The sequence below is a fragment of the Carlito syrichta genome, unplaced genomic scaffold, assembly GCF_000164805.1.
Source record: "Carlito syrichta isolate Samal-C Ts95f unplaced genomic scaffold, Tarsius_syrichta-2.0.1 Scaffold309319, whole genome shotgun sequence".
NCBI lineage: Eukaryota > Metazoa > Chordata > Mammalia > Primates > Tarsiidae > Carlito > Carlito syrichta.
The window spans coordinates 145,836-158,667 of record NW_007253415.1 but is presented as its reverse complement, the minus strand read 5'-3'; the positions used below and the strand labels follow the sequence as shown (position 1 = coordinate 158,667).

The window sequence follows — 12,832 nt, the reverse complement described above, 5'->3', positions numbered from 1 at the left end:
AGTTGCCCAGTCGGATCTTGAACCCGGAGCCTCAGGCAATCCACTCACCTCAGCCTCCCAAGGTGTGGGATTACAGACTGAGCCATCGAGCCCGGCTTGGAAATCTCTTAAAAACATTCAGGATATACACTATATCTTATTCAAATTTTTCATTCATGCCAATTAACTTGTATATACATTACAACACAAACACAAGTTATACCATGTTAGTTCAATAAAATATTTGTTGCATCTTTGACTCATTATTACCTTCCTACACCTTGATTTCATTTGTGCTGTGTTTTAGATAAAAATTATTTCTCAATGCAATGTATCTTCTAAAATTTTGCCCATTACTTTCTTGAAGGTCAAACAACACCTGTTTTATGAAGACAAAATTCTAAAGTCCCTAAGTGGATTTGAAATTTCCTTCTCTCAAACTTTCTTTGAAACTTATTTTCTGCCCTACAGAATGCCTGCTTCTTCATTGACCTATTATCAACATTTTTTGCACCATTGAAGACAAGGACTTTGTTTTATCTTAACTGCTTTTATATTTTTATAAAAGAAATTCATATGTTTATTGAAAGACTAGTCTACTCCAGATGTCTTATAAGAAAGAGGGTGAAATTGTTGTTCATTGAGTTATACAAGATGCTTCACATGATATTTATATAATGTATTTACCTTCACAATAAGGTTTTGAGCTAACTTTTACTATAATAATTCTGTAGATAAAATGTTGAATTTTAGAGAGATTGCTGCTCTTCTCCAACAAGCAAGAGATAGAGACATGTTTAATCTCTTGAAACCAAAATCCATTTTTGCTTCATTGTGCATTAACTCTACTAATTTTTAATGTCTTTAAAACCAACATTGATGAAGACATTTTATTTATATGCCAGAGATAAATTTTACTAAAATAACATGCTCGACAGGAACAGATTTTTGTGTCCATTATCTTGCTGACTGTATTCTTGACATCCTTATTTCTCAGACTGTAGATGAGGGGATTCAACATGGGGATCACCACTGTGTAAAACACAGAGGCCATTTTCACTGTGAGCCTCGAGTTTCTGGAGTTTGGCACACAGTAAAGGAAGAGGATAGTGCCATGGAAGATGGTGATGGCAGTCAGGTGAGAAGCACAGGTAGAGAAGACTTTGCTGCGTCCACAGGTTGAATGCATCTTGAGGATTGTAACAGTGATAAATGCATAAGACATGAGAATGATAAGTAGTGTGCTGATTGCATTAAATGTGGCAAAAATGAAAAGAACCAACTGATTGATGTAAGTGTTAGAACAAGAGAGGGAGAGCAGTGAAGAGAACTCACAGAAGAAGTGATTGATTGAATCCATGAAATGATAGCTTAAATGCAGAGTATGTCAGTAATAAGGAACATGCTACTCCTCATGCATAAGATCCCATTACCAGCAGGGCAGAGAGTTTCTGGGACATGGCAATCGTGTATAGCAGAGGGTTGCAAATGGCCACAAAGCAATCGTAGGCCATCACAGGTAATAAAAATGATTCAGTGACTACAAAGGTACAGAAGAAAAGGAATTGTGCTAAACAACCTAAAAATGAAATGATTCTGTCTTTGATGACTAGGTTCACCAGCATCTTGGGAGCAACAGTGGAGGAATAGCAGAAATCCACAAAAGAAAGGTGGCTGAGGAAAAAGTACATGGGGGTGTGCAGTTTGGGGTTAATTTTTATTATTACAATCATCCTAATATTTCCTACCACAGTGATACTGTAGATGGCCAGAAAAATCAAGAAGAGTGGGAATTGTAGTTCTGGGTAATCTGAGAAGCCCAAGAGGGTAAACGTGGTCCCACTTTTGTTTCTTTCTGAAAGTAACATAATCTCCATTTGTCAGAACCTAAAAGTTAGTTCTGAAAACAAAAATATTATGGAGAGTGAGGAAATAAGGATCTTGGTTGACTACCCTTCCCAAACTTGAAGAATGAAGCAAAATATCTCTTCCAGAATCCATGTGCATATTATATAGGATATACTAAATATCTAAGAATTTAAAGCATTGCAATCTTTTAAATAATTTCTTAACAAAGGAATGAAATTTATTGAGTTAAATATTATGTTATAAGCTATAACTTTGAATGTTTACAGGTATAGAAAATTGAGCTCCAAGCATTTTTTTTTTGAGTTGGAGTATCACTCTGTTTCCCAGACTGGAGTGCAGTGGCACACTCCCAACCACCGCAGCCTCGACCTGCTGGGCTCAAGCAATCCTCCTGCCTCAACCTTTCAAGTAGCTGAAACTACAGGCATGCTACTGAGCCCGGCTTTTTTTCTTTTTTTTTTTGTAGAGATGAAGTCTCACCAAGTTGCCTGGGTGGGTCTCGAACCTCGGCGTCCCAAAGCGCTGGGATTGCAGGCTGAGCCACTGAGCCCTGCCAAGCTCAAAGCATTTATGCTTACTTGAAATCAAATCTCATAATAATTTCAGCTCTTCATGAACATTGTAAATTAATAAGTGATAAACCTACTGTAATATGATTAATGATTATGTAAGCCATTTAATCATCATTAAAATCAGAAATTTCTAAATAAAGTAATTTTTACATTAACACAGTGATATTCAATACCAACAAGCCAAACATTTAACATTTGTGCCTTCATTGTTAGTTCCATATAGTACTTTAATCTGTCTGACCCAGTAAATTTGTTATCAAAATGTAATTAAAATGTAATTAAATGTAATTAATTTTTTTTTCCAAAAAGTATGCTTCTCAACGTAAGGAGTTCTAATTACTAATCCTTTCTCATTGCTTGGGAAATAATAAAATTGGAAATGATTATAAAAATATTCTAGTTTAGATCTTTATTCTATCAATCACAAAATAGAAGCCAGAGGAAACTTGACTTTCACATTGATATACATGTAGAGATCAACCTACACATTTAGGCATAGAACTCCCAGCCATGCATCCATTTATGGGCATCAAATTTTTATCCGTGTTCTTGATCTGCATACTAGCATATTTTATTTATTAATAATCTTACTTTCAATTAGTGAACAAGCTGGAAGCTTTAAACCTATGTAAAATAATTCATTTGCAGTTACTTACCACCAAGGTATAGAAGAAAACAGCACCAAAATGAAACACAGGAGAATGGGATTTAGGAAAATCTCACCTAGGAATAACTATTGTAAAGACTCTGACTTAGAAGCTCCCCTTTTCTCAGGGTCTCTCTCTCTATGTGTCTCTCAACAAAGCTTTTGATAGATAGATATACAGAGGATAGATAAATGATAGACAATAGGTAGATAAGATAGATGATAAATAGCTAGATAGACAGACATGAATAGAAGATATAGATAGATAGATAGATAGATAGATAGATAGATAGATAGATAGATCTCTATTCAAAGCACATATACGCATACATCTTCTCTTCTTTCAAAACACCTGGGATATTAATTATGTCCCTACATTACCTGTGAAGAAGAAGAATTAGATACTTGAGGTGGAACTGCACTATGAAGACATTTAATGATAAAACAAATAACATTAATATGAAAGAATCATTATATTTCACTACTCTGTGCCCAGCACCTCTCAGATCTTACCATGCCAGAAATCTTTTCTTTTTCTCTCATAAAGAGGTTATCTCTGTTCACATAACCCAATAAATATTTCCTATTTTATAATCTTAATTAAAGCATGACTTCTCTGTTTGTTTTTTCACTTTAGAGTGTATTTGGTCTCCGTTTATTTCATTTTACTAGAATACTTGTCTATTCTACCTTGTCTCTTCCTCCAAAAATTAACAGAAGAAAGACAATACACAGGTCCAAATTCTCAGAGCTATTCTATTCCCCCTCCCCAGGTACCACTTTGTCATGAAGTTTTTAATGAGGAGCATGGATAAACCAGACCTTCTAGCATAAAGCTTGGCAGGAAGAGGGCATTTCTGTTCCCTACACGTCCACCTATATTTTCCAAGAACTGTTTAGTTCAAAAGTTTTCTTCTTCCTACGTTTTTTCTAGAATAAAATGAATATCAATATTTCTTCAGAATCTTGAAACAAACCTGATGATGGCAAAGGTAGGACCTCTCTATGTTGGGAGTGATATGCATTCTTATGTTTGTAGTTACAACCTGGGAGACATGAACCCCAGAGTTTATTGCCCTATTCTTTTGAGAACCCAAAATAAACAATTAAACATAATCACTTTTATCTAATGTAATTCTTCTTTACAAGAAAACATGGAGGAAAAATATCAACACTGAGGACATTTCATTTATTTATTTATTTATTCTTAATTTTTTTTTTTTTTAATTTTAGATTCAGGGAGGCAGGTGCCTATTTGTTATATGAACATATTGTGTAGTGGTAGGGATTGGGTCTCAGGTGTGGGAACTGAATTTAAAAGAACTTATATTTAAAGGTCATTTTGTAAATTTATATTTTATATCCTGGATGTTAGGCATTTGTCAGATATACAGTTAGAAAATATTTTTTCCCATTCTGTGGGTCGTGTCCTTGCTCTTTTGATAGTTTCCTTTGCTGTGATGGTTTATTTTGTGTAATAAGTCCTCATTTAATGTCATTGATAGTTTTTTGGAAAATGGAAATTTAAATTAAGCAGTATAATGAAGTTTTTTTTTCTTATCAATGTTATAACAACAATGTAAAATGAAATAACATTATCCGAGGACTTTCTGTACATGGTTTAAAGAGCTTCTTGCAGAGATTTGTGCTAGAGTGTCTGATTTATCCATGATCCTAATTAAAAACTCTTCCATTTGATGAGGTCCTATTTGTCTATATTATCTTTTGTAGCATACACTTTTGGAATTATTACCAAGAATTGGTTTCCAATTTCAATGTGCATAAGGGTGTCTCCTGCAATTTCTTCTAAGATTCTTATAATGTGAGGCTTTATGGTTAGGTCTTTGATTCATTTAGAATTGGTTTTTGTGTATGGTGATAAGCAGGGGTCCTGTTTCATTCTTCTGCATGTGGTCAGCCAGTTTTCCTAGCACCATTTGCTCAGATTTCTGAACTCTGTGCTGTTTTTTTTAAAAATTAGCACACTTCTTTCTGACTTTGCTGCCAGTGTTTCCTCTGGCTGGAATTATTTTCCTTAAATTTTTGCTCAGATGCAAAACCTTTCATGAAACCTTCCATGAGCACATTATTATACTTCAGGGTCTACCTTACTACTCAACTTTAAAGTACTTAACATTGTTAAAACATATAAAATCCTTTTTAATTGTATTTATTGTGTGGTAAATCCTCAATGCCATTGATAGGTTTTTGGAAAATGCAAATTTAAGTGAAACAGAATAATGAAGGTATTTTTTTCATATCAATGTCATAAGAAAACAATGAAAAATGACATAACATTATCCGAGGACCTCCGGTACATGGTTTCACTAACAGTTATAGTTCCCAAAAGCCTATGACATTGAAGACTTACTATATTGTTTGCTTTCTTCTGCTAGAATAAAAGTTCCAGGAAACCATGAATTTTTGTTGCTCATTGATATGTCAAAAGATCTTAGGTCAATAATTAGCACACAGTAAATATACAATGAATATTCATTGAATAGTAAGTGTGATTTCCATTTAATTGGAAAAAGAGACAAATATACCAGCACTATGAAAAATTAGATCACAAGCCAGGTTCGGTGACTCAGCCTGTAATCCCGCTTCTTTGGGAGGCTGAGGTGAGTGGATTGTCTGAGCCCACAGGTTCGAGACCCGCCTGGGCAGGCGAGACCTCATCTCTACAATAAATAAATAAATAAAAAATTAGCCGAGTGTGGTAGCGTGCACCTGTAGTTCCAGTTACTTGGAAGGCTGAGGCAAAAGGATCACCAGAGTCCAGCAGGTCTAGGCTGCGGTGGCCGGGAGCGGCCACTGCTCTACAGAGTGAGACTCCAACTCAAAAAAAAAAAAAAAAACTTTTTTCACAAAAGATAAATAATCCTTCTCTAGGAATAAGCCACATTAATGAACATAGGTTATTTGAAGAGTATGCATTCACTAGTCAGAATTAAAGTAATTACTGTTTTGTGAGTATTGTTTTCTGGTATGGAAACCAAAAAAAGAAAGTTAAGTATATGATGAGGGTATATAATTACTCAATTACTTATTTATTCATTAGTTCAACAAATGCTTGGGACAGGCTTACTCTGATGCTGGTACTACCTTAGGCATTGTTGAAAGAAGAAATAATAACCCTTTATCTATCCAATTTATACTTAAAGAAAGATACAAAAATAAATAAACATGTGGTTATTTCCCAATAATGATAACTGCTAAAAAAAAATCTATACAACTGGAGATGTCATTTTAAGTAGAGAGGTCAAAGTCACAGTGAGGTGCTATTTGAACATGTGTCTTTTGTGAAGTGAGGGAGTGAGTTACGCAAATAACTAAGGGGAAGAGTGTTGAGTTTAGGGGAAAGGGAAGAGTGAATGCATATATTTTCAAATAGATGTTCATGTTTGAATACATCTCAACAATTCTACAGTATATGGTGATGTTTTACACTCTCTAAATTTCTTTTCAAAAGTATGGCATGAGATTGCAGCATGACTGTTGGGAGCCAGCCATGGAGGCACACTGAGCGTTAGGGATCAGGAAGGGCCGTTGACCCCGAGACCACTAGGATGCATTCAGGAGCTATTTGACCCCATTTCCTCCCCTTTTCTACTCAGCACTAACCAGATTAAGCTCCTGTGAGCTCAAAACATAAAAACTCTGAGACCGGGACGAACACAAGCTAACTTTAGAAGCTCATTGCTCCCATTCTTCCACAAACTGCAGTTTTGGCTTTCACACAGCTTATAATTCAAACTCTTGTCACATCAAAGAGCCTTAGTATTGGTCACAGGCTTCTGGGTCATGATCTTAGGATTTATTGAAGGTGTAAGTTGTAGAATATAGTTTTAGAAGACAGCCATTGTGTTGAAAGAATTCGGCTGGGTTATTTGCAGGTAACCTACTGTGAACTTTGGACTGGGACACATTCCAAACATTCTGGGATGGGTCACTTGCATTTGTAAAGTAAATACTTAAGCTTCTATAGAATTGTTTAACTTGGCATAAATAAATCAGTTTAGGATGAAAAAGGTTTACAGAATATGTCAGTCATGGATTAGGTTATCCTTTGTTATGGGATTTTAAGATTATCATATGAAAAGGGTTTAAAGGTAATCATTGATTAAGTTTTCATGGATTAAGATTTCTGGTGGGTGGGGGACACCCCTCCCACATCTGACTTTGTGTATAAAAGACCCGTTGTAATTCCCAATAACACACATTGCTTCTGCACTAGACCGGAGTCCAGTCTCTTTCTTTCTCTCTCTCTCTCTCTTTCTTTCTCTCTTCTTCCACCCAATCACTGACGCCGTCTCCACCTTTGGGGTACCCTGAACCTGGCTGGAGCAGGTCTCTGGCACATGACATTAGTTATAATATAAAGAAAAATAAGAACTCTTACCTGGGTTTTTCTTTGTATGCTCTTTAAAGCTGTATGTATGCACTAAATTGGTATTTCTTAGAAGAATAAAGCAATATGGAACTACATTAGTAGAGTGCTTTTGCACAACATTTTCATTAATAAAATACCAATAAATAATTTCAGGTCTGCAGGAATAATTCAGACTAATAAAACTAGAGAAAACTTATCAATGTAACCATAAAGCTTTAAGTCTTTTAAGGCATGTGAAGACTTTCTTTTTCTTTTAATTTTTATTATAAATTTGTGGGGTACTTTCAAGTAAACACCATCACTAACAAAGACTCATGCTAATGCTGCAAACCTCAAGTCAGGTAACAATAGGTATTGCTTAAGACATTGATTGTTTCCCTGTCTCAATTGTATTTCTTGACCAAGCATTCTTCTGTGCAGCCTGGAAAACAAGACTATGTGGAGCGCTCTTTGTCCCAAACAATCAGCACATTAGTAGGAACAATGAGTCCCTGGCTTCCAAATCTATTAATTGGAGTCATTTAAACATAACCATATTTGTAGGATATCCAATTTCTCCATAATTCCTCTTGCAAAGAGAACAAAATCATTAATAGTTTATTTCTGAAAAGTATAACCATTTGTAAAATAATCACTTGATTAAACATCTATCCCAAAATTGCACCTAACAAAATTCATGATATTTTATCCATTTTTTAATTTTAAAGATATGAGGTAGAATTCAGGACTAAGTATACAACTGGTTATTGTACAGGTAAAGTTTGGGCTTCTCTTTGGTCCCCACTTCACCTGGTTTGAGATCATGTACCCTTATTGATGTTTTGTGCTCCCTCCCCCGGCAATATCCTGCTACCCCCAATCCCTTTCTTATAGTATTATGATAATTGTTCAGGGTCTGCCTATGAGTGAGACCATGTAGTAATCAGTGCTTTGTTTCTGTGATGGATCATGGAGAATTATGGACTGTAAATCCATCAAAGTTGTTGCAAAGTTCATTTGTTTATCCTTCTTTATGGCTGCATAATATTCCATTATTTATATGTACCATATTTTATTCATCAGTTCAGTTTTGATGGACAACACAGTTGGTTGGTTCATGGTTTTGCTATTGTAAATAGTGCTGCAGTAAACATGCATGTGCAAGTACCTTTATCATAGAATGATTTGAGTTTCTCCAGGTATTTTTCCAGTAGGGGTATTGCTGGGACATATGGAAGATCAATTTCTAGTTCTTTTAGAAATTGCCTCACTATTTTCCATAGAGGTTGCACTAATTTACAGTCCCATCAGCAGTGTAGAAGTGTTTCCTTTTCTCCACATCCTGGCTAGCATCTGTTTTTGTTGTTGTTGTTGTTGTTGTTGTTTTTATTAATGATGGCCATTCTTACTGGGTTTAGGTGGTATCTCAATGTGATTTTGATTTGCTGATGATTTGGGAGGCTGAGCAATTTTTCATGGGTCTGTTGGCTCCCCTATGTCTTCATTTTAGTAGTGTCTATTCATGTCTTTTGTCTACTTTTTAATAGGGTTGTTTGTGTGTTATTTTTCCTTTCACACTTTTATTGTAGATCCTGGTTCTGCAATATACAGTTGGCAATTTTTTTTCCATTCTGTGTGTTATCTCCCCACTCTCTTGGTGGTTTCTTTTGCTTTGCAGAAGATTTTCAGTTTAATGAGTTCCCATTTGTCTATCTTATCTCTTATGGCAAGGACATCTGGGGTTTTGATCAGGAAATGGCTGCCTACCCCGACTTCTGTAAGTGTGTCTCCAGAGTTTCCTGATTCTTATAGCTTGAGATTGTATATTAAGGTCTTTGTTCCATTTAGAGTTGATTTTTGTGTGTGTTGATAGGTAGGGGTGCTGTTTCAATCTTCTGCATGTCATCAACCAGTTTTCCCTGGACTGTTTGCTGAATACACTCTCCTCCCCCCAGTGGTTGTTAGTGGAGGCCTTGTCAAAGATGAATTGTTTGAGACATTGAGGTTTTGCTTTTGGAATCTCTATCCTGCTCTATTGATCTATATGTCTGTTCTTGTACCAATATCAGGGTGTTTTGATTATAGTAGCCTTATAATAAACTTTAAATCTGAAGTGTGATACCTCCCACTTTGTTTTTGTTTTTGTTTTGTTTTTTGCTCAGGATTGTTTTGGCTGTTTGTAGTCATTTATGTTTCCATATGAATTGTCATTTCCAGGTCTGAGAAGAATGATGTTGGTAATTTAATGGGTATTGTGTTGGATCTGTAGATTGCCTTTGGTAGAATGGACATCTTAAAATGAAGATGCCAAGGTCTTTCTTTCTTTCTTTCTTTCTTTCTTTCTTTCTTTCTTTCTTTCTTTCTTTCTTTCGTTTTTGTGGATATTATGAATGGGACTGTGCTTTTATTTGGTTCTCTGCCTGCTCGTTGTAGGTGTATAAGAATGTGACTGTATTTTGCACATTTATTTTCTACCCTGGGACTTTGCCAAAATCCTTTGTGAGTGAAAGGATGTTTTTGACAGATTCCCTTGTAGTTTTGAGGAATAGGATCATGTCATCTCTTGGTAATTCTTAATGTCACTCAATATACAGACCATATTTAAATTTCCCCAATTGTGTCATAGATATTGTCTAGTTAGTTTCAATCGAGTCAAACCAATTTGGTTGTTTCAACTATGTTCCCTTAATTATGTAACAATTATTTGTGCAAGAACATGTATATGTGTGTTCAGGTCTTTTTTTTTTTTTTTTTTAATGAGCCCTATGTATAATGCTTCGTGCTCTATATTTGGCTTATTGCTTCATTTGGTGTAATTTAACTTGTTTTTGCTTCAACTAATTTAAACCCACAGAACAAGAATTTTTATTTGCTCTTGCTCATTCTTTTTATTTATTTTAGGCAAGAATTCTTCATAGATGTGTCTGACTACTGACAGTTGCAGCATGTTGGAAGGCACAAATTTTTGTGATGTTCATTCTGACCTGTGGATTCAGGCAGTGTGAACTTGATTACTTGGTTTTAAAATTCCCCATGAACATTTTGCCTAACAATTTTTAATATCCATTGAAATTATTACCTTGATTCATTTTTTAATTAAGAGGTCTAAAATTCTAAAATTGTGATTTTCTAATTCCATCCTTGTTTATGCTTTTATTTCTTCTAAACTCCCTCTTATCAACTTTTAGTAACCCTGAGATACAAATCATATAAGAAAAATAGAATAAATTGTTTATTTTCTTCAAGTATTAATTTTCAGAGTAATAAGTTTGCACCCAAGTAATCTTTGATAGTAACCAATGTTTTATTTTTTCTTTTTTAGTTCTAGATTTAAACATATTTGATGCCTATAAGACAATTGCAGCTAATAATTTGTTAAAATGTTGCAGCCATAAGCCAGTGGAAGCCATTTCAAATTGCTTTCTATGTCTCTTTGAGATAATTTGGCTAGCTGTTAACTGTATTCTTGCTTAATGGAAAATTAAACTGCTAAAGGCTTAACTTGTATATTTTTTTAACCCTAGATTTCAAATCAGCCATTTCTCCAAGAACATACAGTTCAGTTAAAGGAAAAAAAAGTTTTATCTTACAGAAATTTGGGAAATATTGGTATTTGTGCCTGTTAAGTTATAAATTTCAGTGATACTTGTTTTAAAAGAAGAATATTTTCTCATACTACATTTCTAATTTAAATTAAAATAAAAAGATTTTTATTTGCTTTCCCTTATTTTATAGCTATAACTCTTGCATGCAATATAGGTTTCAATTATATTTAAATAACTATTTATTTTACTGTTTTCTTTCATTTCTTCCTATCTTTATTACCTTTTTGTTTTACCTTTTTCTCTTCTTTTACATAATTTGACATTCTATAAAACCTTTTTGGGATATTGTTTTTTCACTTAGAGTATTCACTTATTTTCTTAGAGTATTTCACTTAGAGTATTTTCAGGAGGGCATCTCATAGCAGTATACAAAAAAACCTTCTTCTTTCCTTTTTCATAGTTCTTTGATGTGACTCATAGCTTATTTAATCAATCTTATATAACATTAAATAGCATTTATATTAAATTTAACAAGTCTGTTTTCATTATAAATAACGCTTGTGTATGTTATTTGCATTTTTTTACTATTCTATCTTCAAGATAGAGTCCTAGAACTACAGATGCTTTGAAAAAGGGTAAATATATATGTAATGTTAATAGCACTTCAAATAGCCTACTATATGCATTGTAACTTGTTACATCTCTACCCCAAACGTATAAAAATACCTGTTTATGCACAGCTTCACTTACAAGACGTGGCATTAAACTTTTGATTTCTGCCATTCTGAAAGGTGGGAAATGACAAATCAGGGCAGAGTTTAATTTTGATTCTATTGACATGAGTCAGGCAAACAACTCTTCTTCAAGTATTTAAAGTCAATTTGCATTTCTTTTACATAGACTAACTATCTTATGTCTATTATTCTACAGAATTGTCATTTTCTCCTCTACTATATTTAATATAAGTAGAGATTTTTTTCTCAGTTTTTCATTTATTTTAAATTTTCTGTTGTTTTTGCGAAGAAGGTTTTTGTATTCATGTAATCTAAATTTTAATCTTGCCTTCAAACTCTTTTGGTGTGTGGAATAAGAGAAAGATCTAATTTTATCTTTTTCATGACTGTTTATTTGCCATAATATGACACTTTATCATTTATGTTGCATTTTGTAGAGCTAACCATCCTATTAAATTTTGCTTTTTTTTTTTTTTTTTTGAGTTGGAGTCTCACTCAGTCGCCCAGACTGGAGCGCAGTGGCCACTCCCAGCCACCGCAGCCTTGACCTGCTGGGCTCCAGCGATCCTTCTGCCTCAGTCTTCCTAGTAGCTGGAACTACAGGTGCACGCTACCACGCCCGGCTGATTTTTTGATTTATTGTAGAGAAGAGGTCTCACCAAGTTGCCCAGGCGGGTCTCGAATCCGCAGGCTCAGGCAATTCACTCACCTCAGCCTCCCAAAGCCCAGGATTACAGGCTGAGACACCGAGCCCAGGTTAAATTTTGCTTTAACTTGGGGGATTTTTATCAGTTATTTGCGTTTGTTTAGTAATTCATATAAACAGCAGAAATGTTGAGTTATGATTCCTCAGTATTCTAAGGCAATATGTTTATTTATAGTAATTCTACATGAACTAGACAAAAACTTGTAAAGATTTCCAGATCTGAGAAAACTGGGAATGCTACCTTTTGAATAACAATATCCAAGTGCAACCTAGAAATAGTGGCATTATTCCAGTGATTCTTCCTTCTGAAGTATAAAATTAATTTTTATGATCTCTCATACTCACAGCCTCAGAAGTACTACAGAGAAGGGCACATGGATTTGATGCCAACAGTTGAGTCAACAATCTT

The 12,832-nt window shown here is 34.6% G+C and overlaps 1 protein-coding gene across 1 annotated transcript; it reads right to left on the bottom strand.

Moving 5' to 3' along the window:
- Nucleotides 1-808: 808 nt before the first annotated feature.
- On the bottom strand, nucleotides 809-1,847 carry LOC103269596 (olfactory receptor 5D18). Its single transcript, XM_008067159.1, is given in 2 exon segments — nucleotides 809-1,328; nucleotides 1,330-1,847. Coding segments are annotated over 2 exon segments (1,038 nt in total).
- Between the last annotated feature and the right edge of the window lie 10,985 nt (nucleotides 1,848-12,832).